General features: G+C 42.0%; 2 protein-coding genes across 4 annotated transcripts in view; one reads left to right on the top strand and one right to left on the bottom strand.

Moving 5' to 3' along the window:
- Positions 1-24,346, bottom strand: part of CRYL1 (crystallin lambda 1) — a 63,409-nt gene extending 39,063 nt beyond the window's left edge. The window contains exons 1-4 of one of the 3 annotated variants that reach the window (XM_013188169.3): positions 24,108-24,346; positions 21,423-21,455; positions 17,933-18,040; positions 8,351-8,477 (exon numbers count right to left, since the gene is read on the bottom strand). In XM_013188169.3, coding sequence (XP_013043623.3) covers positions 8,351-8,477; positions 17,933-18,040; positions 21,423-21,455; positions 24,108-24,331 — 492 coding nt within the window. In that variant the 5' untranslated portion in view covers positions 24,332-24,346. Of the gene's footprint in view, positions 1-8,350; positions 8,478-17,932; positions 18,041-20,312; positions 20,470-21,422; positions 21,456-24,107 lie in introns of those variants that run through there. The other 2 variants (XM_066989778.1, XM_048046995.2) reach the window with 2 other exon arrangements.
- A 22-nt stretch (positions 24,347-24,368) lies between these two features.
- Positions 24,369-25,590, top strand: part of IFT88 (intraflagellar transport 88) — a 51,760-nt gene continuing 50,538 nt past the window's right edge. Inside the window, exon 1 of the mRNA XM_066989775.1 lies at positions 24,369-24,389. Coding sequence (XP_066845876.1) covers positions 24,371-24,389 — 19 coding nt within the window. The 5' untranslated portion in view covers positions 24,369-24,370. The remainder of the gene's footprint in view (positions 24,390-25,590) is intronic.

Raw genomic sequence — 25,590 nt, 5'->3', positions numbered from 1 at the left:
TTCTAACAATGACTTTCCAAAACATTTGCTCTTAAATCTGTGGTTAAATATGAGTCCTGGGATTGTCCACAAGTTGTCTTGACTTCACAAATCAGTAACAAGTGCAAGGAGCAGCACGTACAGGGTACTAACACACTACTCAGACAACAAGCAGAAGCGAAGAAATAGGATGCATGTGCAGGTCTTGCAAAGTTGCAAGCGTAGATTGCTTTAAAAAAGTAAGTCACTGCACATTATTCCTGGGTTCTCGTATTACAGAAGTCAAAAAGAACTAAACTATTAGCTTTCTCTTAGTCTCTCAAGTTATTTTGAAAGCCAAGGGCATTAAAGTGCTTTACAGCTTTAGTTTTTAAGGTCGTCACTCTAAGCTTTCCCCTGCTCAACCTCAAATCACAAGAAACAATCATATCTAGTAATTAAGTATATTAACTAAGATGAGATGTCAAATAAGAATGCATCATTTCAAACTACAAGGATGGGGTGTGGGTGGGGAGAAACATTTCTTTCAGTCTCCTTTTAAGGAGAGCTATTACCCGTATCTGAGGGTGAAGGTAAGGACAGCTGCTGGACAGGAGACATTTGCACACACCAGCGCAGGGGTGTGGGACACAGCACAGGAACAGCAGATGCACACACAGCTGTTAGTGAGGGAGGCCCCAGGCTATGTAGCATCCTTCAGTGTGGTATCAGCATTTTGATCGGTTTAAGTGAGGAAGATTAAAAAGAAAAGAAAAAAGAAAGTCAACAACATACTCTAATAATTGACACGGCTACGTTAGAGCACGACTACAGCTTGAGCCCCAGCAGCTCAGAGCACAGGGAGCACCTGGCTGAGCACGGCAGGGAGGTGAGATCAAGAGACTGGCCCCAAAACACTTGGGGGTGAAGCAGGAACCCAGGCTACGTGGGATACAAGCCAAGGAAAGACAGCTCAACGGGTTGCCTGCCCCTCTCCCCCCTGCAGACATGCATTCCACACAGCTGGTGCAGGACTTCCTCCAAAATGGGGTTTAAGCACATGTTCAAATACTGGATCGGTAACACAATATGTCTGTGGACAAAAGACTCAGATGTTAAACAGCTTAGTTACCCTAAAACAAGCCACACAGCCTGAGCAATCAAGTCTTTGTTTTCAACCTGAACACGAACTGGTATCCTTCTCTCTTACCCGTGGCTTACAGGATAAGGACAGCAGCACGCTAACTGAAGAGCAGACCACTGAGTCATTAATGAGGGGGAACACATTACCGCTGCTGGTGACACTATAAAAATGGTAAATAAAATGGAAGGGCATGGTCACATATGTTCACATCCCAGGGTTCAGTAACAGACTCAGAATAAGGGTAGGTAATAAAGTGTTTAACAGGGGGAAGAAAAAGGAATCCCATCATGACGATTTTAAAAACAAGTCGAACCATTTCTGACAGACAGTTGTCCAAGTATGACTGATCCTGCCTTGCGGCAGTGCATGGACTAAGTAACCTCTGAAGTCCCTTCCAGACAGGCTTTGGACAACTCAGGAGCTGGCAGGGCAGCTAAAGGTAAGGGTGAACCTTCTAATAAAGGTGAAATCCTCTCATAGGCTCTTCTGTTGAGGAGCAGAGGCTTAGAGTCAGAGCAACCCCTATACAAGTTTAACTCCAATTCATATTGTTTGGACTTGTTTAAATTTCAGTTCAAAATATAGTTATATAAGTGTCTTACAGCAAATCTACAAGTATCCAGCTTTCCGAATGGTGTTATGGTAATATTCTGAAAGGCTTTAACAGAACTTAAAACCATCAACTAAAGGGCAACAGACCAGCAAGCCTAATTTGTTATGGAGCAGTTACAAAGGCAGCAGTTAAAACATCAGCATTTCTAAGCTAATCTGACTTTGAAAAGAAATAAAAATTAGAAATTTTGTGGCTATTAACTCACCTCAAATCTACCTAAATAACTTGTTAGGTGCCTTCACTGTATGAGTTCATACTAGAGGGAAATCTGATGCTTCCTAAATCACTAGCTCTTGACTGACATGAGAGACTGTCTACCACATGACACTGTACAAATAAATACCACTTCGGTGAGGTGAAATCTAGCATTTCGATGGAAACATTTTGTACCTTCCTACAGTTCAGAAACATGCCCTGTTAAGGAACTGGAGCAGTAAAATATCAAGTTGCAGCCACTGTACACTGTTAGAACAAACAAGTGAATTACAGGTGTCTGCTCAACCTTCAGTCAGTACAAAGCACAGAACAGGAGCTGGGCAAGCAGAATTACATGTTATCTAAATCAGAGTAAAAACTTGTAGATTTAGGAGGGTTTTTTTTGTGGAGAATTATTGTGTTTTTTTTTTTTTAAATACATAAATGAAGGCAAGTTTCATCTCATTTATTGTCAGTATCATGCTATGAAGACAAGCACCTTTTTCCCTGAGGTTACTGTATCCTACAAAGCTTTCAAGAGACAAACAGAGATGATGATCAGGGCTGCCACAGGAGGGATTAGAATCCTTTTTGGTCCTTCAGGGAAGGGGCAAAAAGATCTCAACATGTGGCTGATCAACATCCTCCACCCCACATCCTTTCTCGAAGAATCAGACCTGCTGTTTCCTTCTACTGTGATCCCATCCAACCTGAAAAACAGGGAAAAGTGCCAGGGGAAGGAATCCAGGAAAGGCAATGGAAATATAATACAGTTCTTGAAAGGAGACCAGAGAACAGTGAAAAAACACAGGAGCAGGGTTAACTGCTGGGCAGGACAACAGTTACGGCAGTGAAGACCTCCTCTAACAGGGAACAAAACCATTTTAAGGTCTGTAATGGTTGACAGTGCCAGCTGGTACATGCATATGCTACGTGGGAGTGAACGTTAGAAAGTCTGGAAGAATAAAAGTCCATTCAACAGCAGCACCACAGCTGCCTACTCAGACTTCCAGTTCATCTCAAGCATGGACTTCATAAAGTATTTTACAGCAAGTCTTTGAGCTCTAACTGTTTCACTCCTAAAAATGGAGAACAGTTTTCCTCAAGCTTCTACAGAGATGGCGAGCCAGTTAACATCCCTAGAACCAGCTCCCTCAGAAGCTGAAATGGAATTGCTGGTGCCTCAGACCAGTGTTTGAGGTAGATAAGGTAAAACCAGGCCTAAGGTTATATTTGCCCAGTTAAGAGCAAACAGATCCGTGTTTGCCTGTCCAGTGCTTCAAGCTGACCATATACCAGACCCAAAGAAGTTGTTACTCAATGCTTGCACACACTGCCTTGCAGCAGCTTTTCATTTACAGAGGTACTTCATTAACACAGCTTCCAAACCAGGATCGTCTCCCAGCCTATGAGCTCAGGGCAGCTGAAGACACCTTTGCACATTGACCTGTCTGCAGACAGGTCATCAACAGAAGTACAAACCTTCTTGGAAGCCATCAGAAGAGCAGAACAAACACTAACAGTAGAAATTGGTACCAATCAGTCAAGTAAGTTTATGTGACAAGAGACACAAGACAACAACCATCAGGACTCCCAAGTCAATGCTGATATCCCATCCTGAAGCACCTCCAGACTTTCTGAAGGTTAATAATTAAAAAAAAGTGCTACCACCTTAAAATTATTTAATTTATGTCTACCTGGGAGATAATACATCCAGGAAGGTCTGAAAGAAACCAAGCCAAAAATCTATTAGTGTTATTATTACCAGTTCAAGAATTTGCACATGTAAGGTAGGATGGTAGGAGGGAGTCCTCCCATTTTAATATAAGAGGGGAAAAAAAAAAAAAAAAAAAAAAACTGCTCTAGGGCTTTTTTTGGCAAAGTTCCTTTAAAATGTAAAAGGATAAATACCTCACACCACGGGGATTATGAATTCTCTCCACTGCAGTAGTCTGAATTTCAAGCTTAACATCATCCTCTTGCCAGCCTGCTTTGTCCCATGCCACAGCCCAGCTGGCAGGCTCAGAGAGCACCTCCCTGCCACCCTCCAGCCCCAGCTGCAAGGAGCCCTGCCAAGGCAAGCAGCTCACCGTGAGCACTGGCCTCAAAGCCAAGGCACTCTCCCTGCTTGCTGCTGGAGAACACAGTAGCTCAAGTATCAAGCATTAGATCTCACCAACAACTAGTCATTTTATCCTCCTATGAGAGCTAATAAGCTTTGGAAGAATTTAGTAGCAGAAAAATAGAACAAAGCATATAAAGATAGGCTTTTACTTTAATAGCACCATGGTAAGAGATTATACAAACGCTGCACTGATTTTTATTATTTAGTAATTAGAGGCACTTCCAACTGCTTCTAAGTAGCACATGAAAACTGAGAGGTGAAATTGCACTTTCATCATTTTCCTGGGTGAATGCTCAGTTTTAAAGCAAAAAGCAAATTCATTTCCTTCTGAAGATGATGTAAAGCATACCAAATCATCAAGATAGCTTACTTCATAAAAGCATCCAGGAGATAGAAGATATAAACAAAGACACAACAAGGCATACCTTGTTTTTAGAAGTTCACAACACTACTGTTCCAAATTTTCTTCTCAGTCCTTCTAATTATTTCTTGCATCTTTCACTTCACTTTTTCATTTTATCTTCATTACTGCTACTCAAGAAGTTCTGTATTTTTATTATCTCACCCCATTTGTTTCAAGTTATGTCCCACTAAAACAGCATAGAAGGCTACCTGCAGAATTCATTCAAGCAGTGCAAACATCAAGGAAATTTTTAGTTTGAGGTGGACTTACTCTACATAGGCCAAATTTGAAAATAAGTTAAGATTTAACCAACTGAAATCTAGTGTAAAGAAATGCAGATCTCATGGAAGTCTTCTGACAAGTTAATCAGTAGGCTTTTATCACTAGGCCAGAAAATTAAGCCCTCTATATTCAACCAAGATTAACACAAATGAAGTTTTAATTTATAAGTAACCAATAATTAGAAATAAAAAATAAGAAAAAAACAATACATTTGTCCTCATAGTCCATCTTGTCCTTCCAGGTTTAAAGCTGTACTCTGTGAAGTTTCAGAAGTTTAATATGGTTCAGCCAGCCAGAAAGTAGTCAGTTCAATGCTGAAATAGGGCTATGAACCTAAAAATAAGGATTCTCTTTTATTTCTCTTCACACCCCCAAAAGAATAAATTAAAGACTAGTTCAAATAATTTGTCTGCTTACATTGTATATCTGGTAACACTTCATTTCAAGCCAAAATTTGATACTATGGCCTGGAACTGATAAGCTGATATGAACACCACCACAAGTGTTTCACACTAAAGGCTTGTTACCCATCAGCGTACTGCACCTACTTCATTTATTTATATGCTTAACATGTAGCTGTTAAGTGTTATCAGAAGGATTAAGAGAACATAAGATAGTACCAGAAAGCTTGAGAGCTCGAGCTACCCCAGGTAGATTGTTGCTATTCAGACACTGTGAACAAAACACTGCTGTCTTCAACTACCTGAGGGGAGCACACAGAAGCCAGATTCTTCTTAAAGGTCCATGGTGAGAGGACGAGAGGCAAGAGACAAAAGTTGCAAGAAGGGAAATTCCAATTAGATACTAGGAAAGAAGTTTCACAATGAGGTTAATCTGTAACAAGTTACCTGAAGAGACTGGAAGTCTTCATCCTTAGAGATACGCAAAACTCAACTGGACAAACCCTGAGCAAGCTGATGTAAGTTGGCCCTGCTTTGAGCAGCAGGTTGGACCAGGTGACTTCCACAGGTCCCTTCCAACACAGAATTACTCTGATTTTGCAACACTTGCCCAATACCCGCTTCACTGATCAGCTGATCAAGAAGAATATGAAGGGGGCAAAAAAATGCAGCCCCTGATTTAATCTGAAGTAGCATGCAGGACCTTGCTCAAAACTCTTACAGCTGAAGAGTGTCTCTATCAGGAATAAACATTCAAAATCCCTAGGTGCAACAAGTGCCAGTAACTCCATCACAACTGCACTCAGCTTCAGAAGAAGACAGTAAAATACAAGTGAGGATGCTTGAAAGCAGATGCACACTTGTCAGTAAAGTAGGACCAGATACTTACAGGTGGCATGGAAGGAACAGACATACCGTATTGACATACTAGGTGGTAAGAAATGCTTGAAAGAGAAAAACAGGCAAAACTAGGAGTCTGCTAGGACCAAGAAGGCAGACTTCATAAAGCTGTGATGACCAGGTGCTCAAATGATCACGCCAGTGAAAGACTGTTAATTTGCCAAAGACAAAAAATGCACAGAAAAAAAGTTATTTCTCCTTCTTCAAAATGCGTTAAGAAGAGTAATGTATGGAGACAAGAAATGACCTAAGTACAGAAGGAACGTCTGGATAAAACACACAGAACAACAATTTTTTTTTAAATATACTTCTGTTTCTCCTTTCTACTCCTTGCAGACACTGAAGCTCTCCTCTTGGGAACTCCCAGGGTCTGTCTCAAGTGGGAAGAAGTGGAAGAAATCTTAGAACAAACAGAAGGGGGATCAAAAATCAAGGTACTGGGACATGGTATCCAGTTTTGCTGTGTTTGCAGTACCCAAAACAGTAAGTGATACACAACTCTGCTCACTTGAAACAACTGAACATATGCATTTTGATACCAAAGAGCAGGAGAGTAGCAAGCATGGTGCCAATTTTAAGGGAACTAAGAAAAGATTTCAACACTGAGCCTGTAAGCTTTATGACTCTATTAAACAAGTTAAGAAAAAAGGGTAGCACTGAATGAGCTTTAAATAAATGTGGAAGAGTCAAAGCAACGTTTTCAAAGAGAAGCACTGCCTCACAAATCTAGTTGAATTCTCTAAATGAGGCAACAGGCACAGGAGTCACGCAGCTGATGCAGCCAGTAAGGATGTCCAGAAGTCTTGTAACAAAGTCATTTGACATATATAGGCTTTCAAGGAAGTTAACCAGCTACGTGAGGGAAAAAGAGTCCTTTCATGGACAGTAACTGGTAAGGATAGTAAGCATCAAGTAAGAAGAACAGTCAGCTCTTACTCAGTGAAAAATGCTGACCAGTGCTGTTTCACAGAGATGAAATGACCTGCAAGTTAGCTCATAGAATTAAGCTGATCCTTGTTATTACTACTGCAAACATCTGCAGAAGGACTTTATAAGACTGAGTGAATAGACAGTAAACTTGCAGATTAAACTCTGTAGACACGATACATACGTGAAAACAATATGAACTGACAAACTCTAAGCTCATTACTAATGAGGAAGTAAGATACTGGGCTAGCACTATATAGTTTCATGACCTTGTGAAAAGGAAGTAGACATAAAATAGTTCATGACTGTAGGAATCTGCAAGTGCATTCACACCTTGACTCCTCTGTGAGGCTTTGCTCTGCCTCCCATTCTTCTACACTCAACTGGCTACTTTGGAGGAAGAAAGGGTCTGGACATGTCCTCTTTTAGTTCCATTTATTATTAAGGATGTACTGCAGCTAAGCAGACTGTAGGATTTACAACCTGAAACACTGCAAATTGTGAACTCTTGGGTGCAACACATGTTGTGGGAAAGTTAATGGTACAACTCTGGAACAGTACTGGGCAACCACATAGGGTAGAGCATGTTGAGTTCTGTGCAGACTCATTCAGACTTTACTCCAGAAATGGTCGCTAATGCACCTATTCCCTTAACTATGCCCACATCAGTGAGCATATGAGTAGTTGTGCAGCACAGACTAATCAGGTCCAGTAGTTTAACTTGTTCCCCAGCCAAATTTTATTAGCAGCACAGATCCAGCCCTGTCTACTAACCTTATTTTTAATACTCTAACACTCTGTGGATAGTTGGTTTTGGCTACAGTTCTCCCTCTTCATGCAGCACTCTTTGCAGCGTCCGTGACAAGCGATTGCGGCAGAGACAGGATGTGCACTCCACAGAGCCTAACCTGTTTTCGCCTGAGGGCACAAGCAAGAAGAGGCTTGCTTTCCATCATAGTCACAAGTGAGCCCTGGGCATAGCCATATTCCCTCCCTTACCCAGATACCTGGAGAAGAAATACTTTTTAGTCCTAGCTCTAGCATGAGCAATGTTGCCTAAATAGATAAGCTCTCCCCCAAGAATCTCCTGCCCCACATTCCTTCTTCTAACAGGTATGGTCTTTGTTGCACGTGGAGGTCAGCAATTCTCTCTCAGCTTAGCCAGCTGTCAGCCTCTTCCAACATAACCCAGAAGAAACTTGCAAGGACTCTTGAGTAGGCAAACCTGCAAAGAGACACGATCTCCCCTGCTGGAATACTAGGCTGGAAAGAATTTTAATCATAACAAGCACAACCATCCTCACAGGGTCAGGGTGTTGAACTCTACCGCCCACCTACTGCACAGTAATTTTTCATCATCTTTCTTAAACTGTTTGCTAGTTGTTGTTAAATCTTTGCTTACCTGAATGAAAGCAGCACCCTCTACTGCTGTCTTCAGGTCTGTGCAGATGCTGATGAGAGCCAACTGCTTCTCTGCACTCAAAGATCCTTTCAGGAATCCTGACGCCTCCAGCTCTTTCATTTGTTTCCTGACAGAAACAAGACACATATAAGTACTTGATCTTTAAGTACATTTTTAAGCCACCTTTACTTTTTTTGTTTTTTAAATAAAAGCTTCTTAATAACCCAGTGATATGAACACTATATATGCCACAGCAAACATTTATACTCAAGAATATAAAGGTTAGTTTCGGTCATTTCTCCCTGCTGAGGTTTTTCTTCTCTTCAGCTTCAGGGTAGCTGCAAGATTTATTCCTAGTCCCAAATTTGTCACCGCCTCAAGCCCGTTTTCACTAGCGCAGAATCAGCAAGAGTTTTTCTACTTACATTTAATGGGAATAGAGATATCTTTAATTTAGTTCCTCTAGTATTACAAACAACAGCTCTTGTTGACACCTCTGTAGGATCAGTTTAACTGTATTAAAAATAAATAAATACATCCCATACTGCCAGGAGTCATTCCTAAAAAAATACATTCCCCTAGCACAGATAATGACTACAGAGCAAATGTCTGAAAATTCCTGTAGTTATTAAACTAAGTGGCCAGAGTTTGAACTGAACTTTCAAGTACACGACTGCTGGGGTTGGACACACCACCTGAGAAAGTGCCTCCACAGCTTAAAACCCTCAAAAGTCAAGAGCAAGCCTCAAAATTGTATAAGTAATTGAGAGGTGTAATTTCCACAGAAATTAAGTGGGATTAAAGCACCTCATCACAATCAACCTGAAGCTATTTGATGTAGCCATTATTACAGTTAAATCTGTTGGTTACCTCAAGGCAGAACTCCTCTAAAACCTTTGTTTATTATTCAGCAAAAATTGCTCATCCTGAAGAGGAGGAAATGGAGCTAATGATTAGCAGTGGGAGAAAAAATAATCCTCTGTTCTCCCTACCAAACAAGTTCCGAAACTTTGGCTTCTTTTTGAATGCCTCCTTAGACAGCAAGTAAATTGCACTTGGCACCCAACTGGAGGGTGGAAAAGACACAGCAAACAGAGAAGCTGTACAGCCTGAAAAGAAAAAGTTAGTGTATTTTTGTGTTACACGAATCACACAGCTGAATATTGAAACAACCAGGGATCCATCATGCTTTTTCTAAGTGACTGCAGCACAGACATGACAGTCTTCGCAAGGGGCTTTCTGGGACAGCGCATGTTAAATGCGTAGAAGATATTTATATAGACCAAGATGACCTCTGTATCCAGCCACAACCCAGTCCTTAGTAAGCCTGCCCAGGTCCCCCCTCATACCCAAACAGTACCACTGGATTTGTTTTTGCATCTAAAGACCTCAGAAGAGATGGGGCCCCCTGAGTCCATCAATATTTTTCCAAGCAGCACTTCGAATTAAGGGAAAGGGATGTAGGTTGCCCTGCCTCTCCTCCTCTTCTTCTCTACGCTCTTCAGGCTGCCGGCTGAGCAGTGTGGGATAACACACCCACACTTCGTCAGGCCATCCCTTTATTTAGAGCTCCTTCCTGTCAACAAGTCTTGAGCCCACAGATCTAATATTAAGCTTCCTCCTCCAGATTTCTTAAAGAGACTGAGGGGGATTCATCTCACCTACCCTGTCAGCATGTACATCTGAGGCAATCACCTTCAGCTCTCGTTTTAGAGAAGGGAGAACAAAGTGTTTTGGGTACATTTGCCTGATCTTTTTTAGGCACCCAAATATGCAATCTTTCTCATCTTATGACAGAAGCAGCTATTTTCGCTCATGGAGAAATAGGTAGAATGAGCCATTTAGACCACAGTATTCTGAAGCTACCAAAGATAAAAGTTTTCAGAGATTTATTTAAAGACAACCCAGTTCCTACTGAGCTATACATAAGGAAGTCAAACCTCAGAGATTCAATGGGCCTTCAGACCTTCAGCTTGAAATGGCTCACTAAATCAACCATCGGCTTCCAGAGAATCAGAATTTTACTTCAGCAACTGTGTGGCTGGATTGTGTCCAAGAAAATACAAGTATAGGTTCTAGTAGTTCCATCATGGCTTTATTAAGAGGTCATAACCACCTGCTGCCCTGCAAGTTACTTTGATGCCCTCCCTCCCACTGAAAGTAGTGTAAAGGAGAGTATTTGTTTCCCAGCAGACAATCCAAATTCCTAATGCATCTCTCCAACACCACCCCAGAGCTGCAACACCTTACCACGAAAGTCTGGGTAAGGAGCACGCTGCAGCAGTCACTAGTGTATAGACCAGTTCTGCTCCTGGTTTAGCACAAGAGCCAGAAGAGGCAAATACCTTCTAATCTCCATGGACTTTGCACCTTCAATCAAAGTGTTTCCTATAATTTGGGAGTAGGCAAGATGTCAACTGAAATTCTATATGAAATTGGTAAAGTTTAACACTCTACCTTCCAAAACAGAATACGCACCCACATTTTAACATGTGCAGAATAAACACATTTCAACTTTCAAATACACACAAGAAAAAAAAGCTATAAAACACACACAGCTAACTCCTACAAGCATTAACTTTCTCCTCTTCAAGGAAATCCTTCAATACTTAACTCCAGATAATCTTTTCTGTGGTGCAAGTTCTGATATTTTATTTTTGTAACAGCTGATCATTGACAATGTTTTTTTTAAACTGTTTTAGGAAGAGCATGCCTCAGTAAACAGCTAGGCATGGCATTCTGTTTACATTGGACAACACCTTTGAAAAGGTTAGTTCTTAGCTAGAAAATGAAGCCAGGAGTTATGCACTTTTCAGGCACTGCCCAGGTCTGTCATGTTTGCTGTTCTGGAGTCCTTTGGATTTTAAACCAATACTAACGTTTCTATCAGTCTGTGTAGTTCAAAATTGATGCAGAGTTCTATCAGCTTTTTGCTTCTTTTCTCAAATACGGATTTATACCCAAAAACCCTGGTTAGTGCCACAGAAATCAGCAGAAAATCCATCAAGTTTCTCAGTAAGTTCCCCACTCAGCTCCTTGACAAACAGCAGTGGGACAGCTGGAAAGCACAGCCTTCTGACTCTTCGGTAATCTGTGTGGCAAGGGATGGGGAACAGGACACTTCAGCTCCCTTTTTACAAACTGCCAGGGTACACCACGGATAGCTAGGCAAAAGCTCTAATTGACTTTCTAAGGCTTCTGGCACACTAAAGATGCCAGCACTTCGTGTGTAAAGGGACAGGAGCATCTAAACTAAAATATCCAAACTTCTGGCTCCTGATGCATTCCTTGTGAGGTGAAATGGTAGGGGACCAATTAATTCAGAATGCATCAAATATCCATTCATCAGAAGTCCATTTCACATGCACAGTTGCCTGAATCCAGCATCCTCTTGCCATAGCCCATACCTTTTTTTTTTTAAGCAAAGTTTGAAGAGACCACAACAGAATTGTGCCCTTCTACAAAGGAGGTGAAGCTCCTGTTCACTTTCTGTGCAGTATTAGACTTCCACATTCCTCCTGGTCCTCTGAAACTCCATACCATGATTGGTAACTGAGGGATTCAAAACAGCCAGCAACATATGTGGCATTTACTCATCTTCCACAAGCTCTTGCTGAAGTTTGCAGCACCTGTCTCCTGTTCTTTTCCTTTCTTTCCTCTGCCAGTGATGACCTTCCACCCATTCCTGCTTCTGCCACAAGCCATTACGCACTACGCTGTGCACAGAGAATATAGTTTCTTAACTAACCTACAAAGCTACTGTCTTCATTCTTCAGAATTTGAGGCTAGATCATTCCTCCCTCACCCCCTCTTCTTCCCAAAGAAAATCCTCTGTTAACATCACCAAGCTTGCAATTTAAATTTTACTTAGAACATAGAACATGAAATGCAATTAATGCACTACTTCAATTTTGGCTTCCCCTTTCCCTAGCGGATTTTTTTTGCCCTTTCACTAATATATTTATTGACAGTTTGGTTATTTTCTTCCACAAATGAATTCTAAGTCTTCCAAATGGTAAACCCTACTTACATTCCCTTGGGGTACTAGACTGCCACAGAAGAAGTGTGATCAATGGAAGAGAGCTTCCCCATACTTACCATACATTAAGGCACACAACTGACTGGTTTATGCATACAGCAGTGCACCACTGACCTCTACTGGGTGAGTTTTCATTCAGAGCAGCCTCATGTTCGGGGTGATGATCGCCGAGTACGATCACAGACTCAAAGGCCATGGCAGCTGTTGCTGGAGAACACACCACAGGACTTCACTCTGCAGTTGTGTCATGGTGCACATGAAGCAACAGCTTGAAGAATTTGACTCGGTACCCATAAGGTCTTCAGAGAATGGTGAATTCATGTTCGTAAGAAAATACTGCTTCCTTTTAGAGCCCACCCTTCAACAAGCTCCAGAGCTTCTCTGTTGTACAGGACTGCCCATGTCAACACTGTTCTGGGAACCGAACTGTTATTTACTTCAAGGTAAGGTATGGAATCTATAGCTAATGACTACTGAATCACAACTTACTGACCAGATCAGCAAGGGGAAGGGAGGCGAAGAAGAAGCAACACCAAAAATGCTTCTTCACAACTTCAGCCAGCCACCTTTGCCCAAAGACCAGAGCCAGTAACCAGTCATGGCACCAGACTGCTATCTACTGCTGTTTGATAAATGAGGGAATAGCTGGAATGGAAAGAATCACAGAATCATCTAGGTTGGAAAAGAACTCCAAGATCACCGAGTCCAACCTCTGACCTAACACTAACAAGTCCTCCACTAAACCATATCACTAAGCTCTAAATCTAAACGTCTTTTAAAGACCTCCAGGAAAAAACAAAACCCCACAGAACCCACATCACATCACCAGCCCCATAGATCTAGCCTGAGACACAACAAATCAAGCTTGCAAACAAATGCCCCTGACAGTAGGACCAGCTGTCTACACACGCAATGGCCAAACACTAAGCTGCTGATACTGAGTTGCAAGTGGCCGTTTGAAAGTATTCTCATCCAAATCCTCTCTTCCTGCTTTCCCCAAACTGAATATGAGCATACAACTTACACATTACAAGTTTTCCACCCAGAACAGCAGGACAAGCTGGTCCAGACACGAGAGATCCAGAGCTGTCAAATGCACTTTCTCCACAGAAGTGTCTGTACATTAAAGTAGGACAGTTGCTCATCTTCCTCTGGCACAGTTTTGAAGAGGCAGAAAGCAAAGGACTCCAGAGCAGCTGGTGCACAGCATAAAAGCAAGGCAACGCATGCAAGCCGATCTGACTTCTGAGACCTCCTAAAGGTTCACATGCACACACGGGCACGCAGGGGCCTCAGGAAGTCTCAAGTCCAGCTTGCACCTGCAGCAGTACTATTGCTTAGACCAGATGAGGTTAACCTTGGCTTTGCGCAGCCAAACCTTGAAAGCCTTCAGGAATGGAAGTTTCATCACCTTGTCAGATAACCTGTTACTTCTGCATACCAGGCAAGCATCAACACCGTAACTGTTCTCAAAACACAGCCTTTGTCATTGCAAAAGTCAGTCTTATTTAGAGCTTATATTTGAGCTGCCAAGGGGAACTGGCTGCCACACAGGAATGAGGAGAAAGACAGCATTTCTCTTTGGATACTGTTTCAATTGACTTGCAAACACTCAAGGAGTAAATGCCAAGTCTACTCTCTACATCTAGAAACATTACACTGACACAGATGGAAGTTTGTTTTTGTTTTTGTTTTTTCAACCACAGAAAAAGGCAATGTATTTAGGTCTCCCAATCTTTTATGTCCTGTCTCATCAGCTGACGAATAGGAAACTTTAAAGCTTTGAAAGTCCTCTTTGCATCTTGAAAATATCCTATTATTATTACAGCTGGGGAAAGGACCGTAAGAGAATGGAAGCAGACACCACGCCTAAAGGGACTTGGCTCTACCACTTCCAAATGTAAGTGGCTCAGCAAGAGCTCAGGGCATGGACAGAATGAGTACATCACCACCCTCACATGACCGAGTAGAAAAGCCCCACAGCACCTCTTCACACCATCACCACCGTTAAGTCTCAGGAGACAGCTAAAGCATTTCTGAATGCAGAACTTCTGAGAAGTAGCATTACCAACCTGCCCTGCCTTCCAGTTCCTTAGAAGAGCTTGGAAACTCTTTTCCTCCCCAGTGGAAAGGGTGGCTAGAGGAAGCTACCGTTCTAGAACTGTTTCTGGGAAACAATTAGACTAGTCTCAAACATCCCATCTTATTTTTCCATATAGAATTCATTCTACAGCTTCACTATCTTTTTATTACAGCATTTTACTGTGTTTTACCTATCTTTATCAGCTATGTGATTATGTTTATAACAGTAGCACGGTAACTATTTGAAAAAAGTTTACATATTACAAGAGTCAAAGTGTTTTTGGGGGACATGCACCAAAGCATTTCCACACAGTATGTTTTAGGATTACTTCCAGGAACAGGGCACTACTTGTTTTTCTAAATCTCTTTATTTTAAAGCTCAACAATCTTGCATTCAAACCAGAATTACATGGACTCTGAAGAAAGCATATTGGATATGTAAATTTACATTTTCTGAGGCAAGTTAGTACAGGTTCTTTCAGTAGGTCAAGCAGGGCATAAAGCTGTTCGATAGTTTGTTTTCTTCTCCGGAAGAGGTTGTTCCGTTAGAGCAGACACTGGTTAATAATGCTAATGGTACACCCAGTTCAATCCCGTGTGCAGTCATTTTTTGTGTCAGGGCACTGACTACCAAGCGTGTATCAACAAGTATGTAGGAAATCTACTGTACCACGCTAGGCCTCAATAACCACACTCTCATTTCCTTTCCATATCTGGCCTACTGGCGTTGTGGCAACCTGACACTTATTTCCATTTGTGTCAGTAGATGGAAATATCACAGTTTAGTCTCATTTTTGACCAGGTGTTCTGAAAAACGTGACAGTACATTTCAGACTTCCCACAGATACATGCAGGTCCCATCCTCAATGCAAGCCCCTCCCAGCCTCCATGCCAGTCCTCTTGCAAGCCTGCACACAACGGCTGTGAGAGTTGGATTCATTAGATTAATGAATCCCGAAGTGCCCTACTGAAACACAGATTATATAAATCCAGAAAGAGTTACAAGTCAACGTACTAAAAGTCAATCATATAACAGTTAACAAATTATCTCTACTCCTTGTAGACGTGGCTACTGTGTACTACTCAAATCCACTTTTCCTTGGTTTAGGACAATAAAACTAAGAAGTCCTCTGTATTCTTCAGTTTTTCTTTAATATGTAAAGGACATACAACTAAGTCATAGACTTTAAACTAAAACGGAACACAACTCTTTTCAATACTAAAGCTAAAAAACCACCAACAAAACAAAACAACTAACCAAACAAACAAACAAAAAAACCCACACAGTCAAATCTAAGAACTTCCCTAAATTATTAGCAATGTGGAGAGAACGGAAAGCACATCCCAGCAAACCCAGAGGAGCAACCACCAGCTGGCTCTGTCATAAAGGTTCCACGGGCAGTCCCTGCTGCTCTCTTCTACAAGCCTTCATTACCTACTTAAGCTCCAGCTCTTATAGAAGTATCATATCAGTAATCCAGACGGATTTACTGCAGATTGTGTGCTATGAAACCAGTGCAAAAAAAAAAAAGTTTGACTGTATTTGGATAGATACAATCATTAAAATACTGGTTGATGAAACTACGTAGCTTGTGTTCTTGTCAAAAAAAAGAACACTATGTTTTATTGAAACTAGACTTTTTAACTAAGATGTTACAACAGCCAGGATACATAAGTTAATTATAGGTTGAGTTAAAAACACCTTATTTGAAAGGCAAAACCTGCCTTGAACTCCTATTGAACAGCATGTGCAGGCACAGGACAGTACACTGACACACCCAAATGCCTCTCTACCCTACTACACACTATAATTAGTTTTTCTTCTCCAACCTGAAATCCTTGGAAAACTGCAGTTGTCATTCTGCTATCAGCAAAAGAAAAAAAATGGGGTGAGTGCTAGCTTTACTAATGCAGACCACAAGTCCCCTCCCAACTCCAGAAATCCAGAATCTCATCGTGGCTACTGCTATGACAGCAATTCTGAAAAAAAAAAAATTAAAGTACCATCATATAGGTGTAGTAACAGAGACATTAGGGTTGACTAACACTTATCTTGAGAGTTTTGATGAAATGGAAAAAAAACCACAACCATCCAAAAAAAAAAAACTGTAAGTAACAGATTTTCCCCCTTTCTTCACTACCAACTTTTTACTTAAAAAAAATCTCACTAGACATAACATACTGTTTCACATCTAAATTCCTACAACAGGGCTAGTGTACAGGAGCTCCTGAAGTCACTCTTCTTTGCTGTAAGCCTTGTTACCGAAAGCAACACACCACAATCCCTTTTTAGGTACAACTTAATCCCCATACAGGCTGCTGCACAGCAGCTAACATGTCACATTGCAAGACAGCAAGAGAGGAGGGCTGAAGCACTTAGCTGGAAGCTTATCAGGAAGCAATCTGAACTTCAGCATTAAATGCTGATATAGCAATATGAGGCTGGACACAGAACCACTCTATCAATGTACACTCTCACATACACAAGCACTAAACTTCCAGGATGGGCAAAAAAAGGTTGAGTAGAACCAACCAGTCACTGTCCCTTCTAACATAAGAACTAGGGGTCAAACAAAGCACCTGAGGAGTCAGGTTCAAAACAAACAAGAAGAACAGCTCTTCACACAGCGAGCAATAAACCCGCAGAACACAAAGTCCCTTGGCAAGGAGGCTGCAAAAAGATTTACACAGGTTCAAGGCAAGGTTAAGAGAAATACTTGGAAGAAGTATAGTTAAGAGTCACTCAGTACATAAGCAACTTCTAGGCACTACAGGTCAGGGGAGGGAGGACAGACAGCCAGGACTTGAATTTGCAGCTCCATGTTTCCAAAGCGTGGGGCTTCAGCTGTAGTGCCACAGGGTTAACAGAAAAGGACTAGGGGGCTACTGTCTGAAGCATTTTGACTGTTCTCATGTTCAAGTCCTCAAATTCACAACTTCTAAAGGTGCTTCCAAGCCTCTCTTGTAGCTGTTCAGCAGTTGTGTCTTTAATAGAACTAGCCACCTCTTCTGCTAGGATGCTGAAATGTTACTTTAAGAATTTTTTTAAAATCTAGTTATAGAAAAGTGGTAATCACAGTAGGTCTCTTTAGCAATCAGTATTAGCCTCTTTCGAGTTCTGAAGAAGTCCTTGTTGTCTTTCTATGCAAAAACTCTTATGCTCCTGTATTTCAAGCTTAGTCTATAGATAACCTAATCATGGAAGACATGGTTTCAAGAACTTGGATTTAAATTTAAGGTCTTAAACCATTATTTAATTACTGAAGTGCTCTTCAGAAGTGTCATTGAGAGATTTAGAGGCACAGTTCTGATCTTAACAGGAGTTGTACTTTTAAGTTAAAGCCTTCTTTAATGCTTAAAATCTATATTCTCTTGAATAGTAAGATGAGGCTGTTCATTCATAATTACAGAAATCCCACAGATTCATTGCAACGTCAGTCATTTCAAGTCAGGTGACCTACCGTATGTTTTCCAGTGCACTTGTTAATTGTTGTTGTGCAATGTCATAAAGCTTCACTTTGAAGCCTCCAGCAGCAAACACCATGGCCCAGCTGCGACCAATGAGTCCGCTGAAAAGGAAATAAATGTTAACCAGTTAATAAAGTAGCATTTATCTGGGGTGGGTTGGAGAAGGTCCAACAACAAGCAGTGCAAGAACTAAAACAGTCCAGACTCTACAACAATCGATCCAAAAATCACTTACATGTTGATAAGAAACCAACCTCTCTCTGTAACAAAGCAATATCCTTTGGTAGTTGTGTAGCAGATTCTGAGTGCTGGGAGAAAGATAACAAGGAAAAAAAAAAAGAGAAAAAGGCTAGCAGAATTCTAAAGAGTAGGAACTGCTACTCTGGAACGCTGGATTCAAGTATTAACAGTTTTGTCAGCTGCAATCCTAACCTGGAACTGGTGCATGAAATCACATTATGAAGGGTTTGTTTTTTCATTTTTTTGAAATTGATTTGTTTAATTCGAAGTCTGAATACGGAGAGCAGCCCATTTGTCCAGGAGTTCAAGATCCTGCTTCAGAGATAATCAGAGAAACCTAAGGCCCAGCTACTGCACTCATGGATCCGCCACAATTCAGGAAATACCATGAGCGTGTGAAAACCAAGAAAAAAAAAAACACGTGGTTTTTATGCTACTTTTCCACCTACCCATGTCTAGCATCACCTTTGCTTTTAGATGAAACATCCTACCATGCTGGAGGCCTGCAGGAGCAGTCTGCCCACATCTTGTGATAAAGCAATATTACTTGTAGCCCATTATTAAGAAATATATAAAGGAAATGTACAGTAACTGATAATTTCATCATGTCTATCAAAGCAATGCAGGTTTTTAATTTAAGTAACTTTACTAGCAGGCATTAGCCTCTTTAAACATAAGTACTGAGACACAGTACAGCAAGATTAAGTAACATCACAAACAATAATCCTAACAGCAACAAGAACAGAACTCTATATCCATGAATATTATTACTGGTGTTGATTATCACATGCATTTCTTGACATTTCTGAGATTGCTGTCCTTGTAACATTAAACTTAAGCAATGTCTGTCAACTGGAAAAACGAAAGGCAAGTAGGTCATCAGTAAACGATGATATGGGGGGTAAAAATTCAGAGATAAAGCAGGAGGCCAGATAAGAAAAGGAAGAGAAAACAGGAACGTGTTCAGCATTTAGTTAAAGAAGAATAAAAATGGAACAAAACAGGAAGTTTCAGGAAATAGCAGGAATCAGTGGAAATAACTGGGGGTGGGGTGCAGGGTGAAACCGTGTATTTAGTGTTGTTAAATGAGAATTTACTGTCTATATAAAATAGATCATTTAAAAGAAAAAGCAAACATCTTCACTGCAGCAAGCCCAGATCTCAGCAGTTCTCAGGCAAACTACAGAACAAGCACTTATGGAAAAGTAACATATGGGTCATCGTTTGTTAGCTATGATAACTTCCCAGCTAACAAATACTTCTCAGCTACAAGCGTTTGGACCACCTGAACCCCTAAACAAGTATATCTAAGCCATTAGTATCTTTATAAACATCACCTCTCTCAAACTGCACTTTTAAATTAACTTTCTTAAAAAAAAAAATCAACATTTGATCAAATAATTTATTCTGATATTGATTTTCAGGATTGTGTGATTTCTTTGGCACTAACAAGCGTACAAAGTCAGTGGTAGGTACCAGACTTGCACGCTGGAGCAGTAGCACGACAGCAATATGCCGGCAGTGATGCTGATGCACTTGACCCCAAGACGTTCCTTTAGGACAGGCAGGCACTGTCATTTTGGGCCCAGAGCTGCAGCCCGTGGATCCAGACCTGCTCGCTTGGCTTTGGCTGCTATGGGTGGCAGGTTCCCTCCTTGGACAGGCAGCACAGAGCCCAGCTCTCCGGACACTTCTTCATGTCACCGAGTGCCACCGGTAGCGGCGGGTTTTCATCGCTGGCGCGTGACAGCAGCCAGACACGTGCCTCCGACCTCGAGCAGCCTCGCTGCCAGCGTCGCCTAACCAGGTTATTGCTCAAATAAACGAATTTTAGCCTAAGAGGACGAAGCGATGCCTTCACAGACAAACCCACCGCGGCGTGCCCAACCGAGGACCACGCCGTGGGCACACGGGAGAAGCCCGAGGGCTGGTCACCGCTCACGGCAGCAGCTGTTAAACCTGCCCCCAGCCTCCTGCGGGCTTCCAGCCGCACCAAGGCGGCACAGCACCGGGCCGGAGAGGGCACCGAGAGCCCGGCCGGCCGCGAGAGGCGCTGCCCCGCTGCCCCCCGCCTGTTCCTTCCAGCCGGCTCCCGGAGCCCCCCAGATGCGGGCGGGGAAGGAGAGGCCTCACCTGCCGACCACGGCAACCTGCGAGGACTCCATGCCCGCGGCGGACGCGGCCGAGCCACCGCCACCGCCACCGCCACCGCCGCCGCCTTTAAGGCGCCCGCTCCCCACCCACGGCGGCCGCCATGTCGCGGCCACCCCCATTGGCTCCTGCTACCGCTGGCCGCGCCTCTCGGGCCGGGCCGGGCCGGCCTCGCCTCGCTCCCACGACGGGAGGGAGACCGCCCCCGGTGGCTCTCGGCCGGGGCTCGCCTCGTCTCCTGCCGCAGCCGTGCCGGCCCTACACGGAGGCTCGTCCCCTCCGAAAACGGGGCGCCGTGCTGCGGTCCCCCCCGGGGAAGGACGGGAGCTGTGTGCTCAGCCCCACGCCGTGCCAGGAGGCAGCAGGGGAGGGCAGCCCCTTCCAGGCTCAGGGCAGGCTTTGCTGCGGTACAGCCTGCCCGTTCCGCCTCGAAGGGAGTGTACCCAACCACTGCCGAAATCCGGCCTTAAAGTTGAGGCCCAAGTTACCCTACTGTCCAAAAGCATAGACCCTGCTGGCCACATCAGGTGTTCAGGTTCAACATGAGCTCCTGATGAAACTGAAACACCTTCGAGGATGGGGGCCCTGGGATTTGCAGCCTTCTCTGAAGAAGCAAAGCCCCCATCCCATGACGCTTGGGCCACAGAAAGTACGAGAAAGTGTGTCAAAGCCCACAGCTCTCAGTTTCCTGATGAGGGCACAAATGAATTCTAAAATGAAGTTCAAAGTCCAAAATATTTCCTTTTTTTTTTTCATTAGGGAATAATATTATAATAAAAATATAATAAAATGTAACACAATAAATTAATTTATTATAATAAATTATAATATATAATATTTATTGTAATTAAATTATAGTAAAAATTTATAATTTCATACTGTTAAAATACTTTTCTCTTGAATCCTGATAAATAATATATTTTTGTTGGCTTTCCTTGATTTTTGCACAAAAACTTTTTTATATCGTGAAAAAAACGTGACATTAGAATGTCAACATAATTTTTTAATAATCTTGACAGCTCTATAGTATCAGCTGTTCTGCTGGAATGCTGTGTTACTCATTTTTTCTAATTCTATACAGTTCCTACTCACCTGCATGTTGCTCTGTAATCATGCTGGATATTCCTGAAAAGAAACAAAATTTAAGATTTTAAATGCCTACTTGTTAGCAAAGATAGCAAAGCACCCATAGAGTAGTGGTCAGTGGCTCTGTGTCCAGGAGGCCGGTGACGAGTGGTGTCCCTCAGGGGTCTGTCCTGGGACTGGCACTTTTCAATATCTTCATCAATGATATAGGCGATGGGATTGAGTGCACCCTCAGCAAGTTTGCAGATGACACCAAGCTGAGTGGTGCGGTTGATACCAAAGAAGGAAGAGATGCCATCCAAAGGGACCTGGACTGGCTGGAGAATTGTGCCCATGTGAACCGCATGATGTTCAACAAGTCCAAGAGCAAGGTGCTGCACCTGGGTCAAGGCAATCCCAGACAGAAGCACAGACTGGGAGAAGAACTCATTGAGAGCAGCCCTGTGGAGAAGGACTTGGGGGTTCTGGTGGACGAAGGGCCCAACACGAGCCAGCAGTGCATGCCTGCAGCCCAGAAGGCCAACTGCGTCCTGGGCTGCACTAACAGAGGGGTGGCCTGCAGGTGGACAGAGGTGACTGTCCTCCTCTACTCTGCCCTCGTGAGGCCCCACCTGGAGCACTGCATCCAGGTGTGAGCCCCCAGCACAAGAAAGATGTGGGACTGTTAGAGCAGGTCCAGAGGAGGGCCATGAAGATGATGAAAGGGCTGGAGCACCCCTCCTGTGAAGAAAGGCTGATAGAGCTGGGAATGTTCAGCCTGGAGAAGAGAAGGCTCCGGGGAGACCTCGTTGCGGCCTTTCATTACTTAAAGGGGTCTTATAAAAAAGATGGAGGACTCTTTACTCAGGTAGATAATGATAGGACAAGGGGGAATGGTCTTAAACTAAAGGAGGATAGATTTAGATTAGACATTAGGAGGAAATTCTTCACTGTAAGGGTAGTGAAGCACTGGAAAAGGTTGCCCAGAGAAGCTGTGGATGCCCCATCCCTGGAGGTGTTCAAGGCCAGGCTGGATGGGGCCTTGGCCAACGTGATCTAGTGGGTGACATCCCTGCCCATGGCAAGGGGCTTGGAGTTAGACTATCTTTAAGGTCCCTTCCAACCTGAGCCATTCTATGATTCTTTGATTATATTACTGTACTCTTAATATAGCTGAAAACCACCTGTAAGTTATGTGTTACTGGCATAGTGAAAACCAAGTTGAAAATTGATACATTTTTTTCAGAATAAGTGTTTCGTAATTACTGATGAAAAATTTCAGTGAAACATTATTTGGCTATCATTTCTTCTAGTTTCCAAGGGGGAAAAAAAATACAAAAACATAACATAACTAAAAACATAATCATTTTGTATGTCCAAGACCCTCACTAGCACTTCACTAAGTCCAGCCATACTTAGCACAGAAACAGAGATCTCAGAAGTGTAAATTCCTAAAGCTTTCATGAGGACTAGTCATAGGACAGCAGATGGAAAACCACGCCAGTATCTTCGTGACCTCAGGACCTAAATGCTGCACGTGTGACCTGAGAGCTGCCAGCAGTTAGATGTAGGAGGAGCAAAGCAGAGATACCTGGGCCACAAGAAGACGGAAGTAAGTAAGAGGGCAGTGTGCAGGAAACCTGGCCTTGCCAGTTCGTGGCTCACAGTTTGCTAAGGCTGGCACAGAAAGCATCGTTTTATGATTATAGCAAATACCAGTTTTGCTCCTTTGAAGACTAATTTGAAATGGCATGACTTGGCATGTGTTACAAAGAACTTTGTTTAGACAAAGCATAACTGAAGCAATGTATACTTTGTGGGCTCAAGTTTTTACTTCAAAGAAAAAAGTAAGTTCCCAGAACATAAAACTGATGTATTTTGGGCTTGGGAACCATGGTTTTCAAAACAAGCTCACTATCACTCTTATTTGGAAATACCCACTGGTTATTTCAGTATTCCTTGATATACGTAGGTGTGCATTTATACCTGGAGTTGTCATAAGAACTACTAGACTTTTAGAGACAAAAGCAGTTATAGCTGGGCAAATCGATATTGCAAAATGAAGAGCTCAGTTAAACAATTCAGGAGGGGTTACTACAGGAACTATCTGAGAACTAATCATAGTTGTGATAACAGCAATTACAAGGCCTTCACCCTGCTGGTGAACAAAACAAGAGGTCTATGGTAATGAAATCCGAACTATTTTATTACCTTCAATGTAGTAGTAACAATGCTACATAACTCTGCATTAGTTATTTTATTAGGGCATGACAACAGCCACATGCCCCATTGTTTCCAATGGCCAAACTCACCAGTGAGCCCAAACTGTCAACACATGAATAGGAGAGAGGTTTGCAAGATGAAAGAGGAATGCAGAGAATTAAATTGTAAGAAGCATAGGTCAAGGGAAGACAATATGGTTAAAAAGAAAAACCAGAAAGTTTAATTTTTGCGCAAAATAAGGACTTTTAGGCCCAGTACTTGGAGTCTCCAAGAATAAGGAGCAGTGATTCTCCTCCCTCTCCTGCAGTTCACATGGGAAGGCCAGAAAATATCTTCAGCCCAAAGGCTGAAGATCAAAACCTTTCTGATGGCTTCATCAAAACCTTTTACCAATAATATGGTGGAAAGCCCTGGGCTCCATTAGAGACTGAGAAGTAGAGCTTACAATTAGCAGCAGAAGAGGCCTATGTGGAGCCAATATGCACTCACCAGCCTCTGTATTCTTTTTTGAAGTCCAACAGCAGTAGGAGCAGACCTGACTTGTCATCTTGGAAGCTGCAAAGTTGACTCCTCCATGTTTCTAGTCTCTGTTGAGCATGCTCCTCTGCAGCCCCCTGGGAGGAGGTGAAAACCCCTATTGGCTGCAGAGAGGAGGTGGGATTACTGTAGGGGAGGAGCTGGGCACTATAAGAGAGTCTTGGAATAAATGACATGGGAGTCTCCAATGCTTGCTGGGACCAGTAGGGGTTGGAATGTGTGGGAGATGGAAGGGTGAGTTCCCATGCAGAAAATAAGGGAATCACATGCCTCAAAAATACAGAGTATCCTAGCCTGAACTTCTGGAGTAGGATGAAAACAGAGGCATAGTTCACCCTCATTAAGTATTAGATTGGTTTAATATGTTACTTGTACATTTGGATTGTTCTGGTGAACATTTCTTTTGTAGTTAGCTATGATATGTTACTACTATGATACTAATGGTTCAGGAAACATAATAAGCTCAAATAATAATTTAGTAACTTTATTCCTATTATGTAGAGGTCTAGCTAATGGCTTGCACACTAATTATAATTAGTGACTACTTTAAAATTATACTACAATTAAAACTATAACTCTAATTATTGCTAGTAGTTTATGCAGTTAACTTAGGTGGTCATTCACAGTGCAAGTGGTCTGATGCAAATATTACCAGTAGTGCTAGAACTTGATTCTTGAACAATCTGCAGCAATTGGAAAGTCCATAGTAAAAAATTACGCAAAGGCATGATTTAGCAAAGCTAGGGAGAATTGTATCTTATAATAGTAGAAATACCCATCAACAAGATAATTTCCCTGTTGTAAATGTCTTTTAAGCCCAAACTACAATATATGTATTACTTATAACATGGATTATAAGGAGGTTCCATTGACTTCTATTTGTTTTCAAATTGAACATAAATTTACTTGCTTTAATAAATAGGCTAAATATTAATTGATATTTAGGACAGAATTATAATGAATATAATCCCCCCTTTGGAACGATATTTGAATAACGCTATTGAAAATTTTCAGTATAACCTTTTACAATATTTTTACCTAATTAATTCTTTATTGAGAACCTAACCCTGAAAAAATTCTGATCCTTGTACTTATCATTGCAGCAAGAGTGGATCTATAAACATCATCTTTAAACTTTCTCTTAATATAATTTATATATATTTATGCACAGCAATTTAGAGATCACAAATATAAAGTTTAAGTCTCCTACAAGAGACAAAAGACTTATTTTTTTTATGCTTGGAAACCTTTACTGGAAGAACTTTATGTTAAAAAGTGCTACAGAGATTTTTTAACAGCTCAGGAATAATGAGCTAATGTATAAAGGGTCTGACACCTGTACCGTTCATATGCTTGATAAAAAGAGGAAAGTAATATGCAATACGTATCTGTTTATGTTGATGAGATAAATGAGCCCAGAGTATCAGGACCATAA

Source organism: Anser cygnoides, chromosome 1 (assembly GCF_040182565.1).
Source record: "Anser cygnoides isolate HZ-2024a breed goose chromosome 1, Taihu_goose_T2T_genome, whole genome shotgun sequence".
Classification (NCBI taxonomy): domain Eukaryota; kingdom Metazoa; phylum Chordata; class Aves; order Anseriformes; family Anatidae; genus Anser; species Anser cygnoides.
Note: the sequence above shows the minus strand (reverse complement) of the source record. Positions and strands in the feature narration are given on the sequence as shown.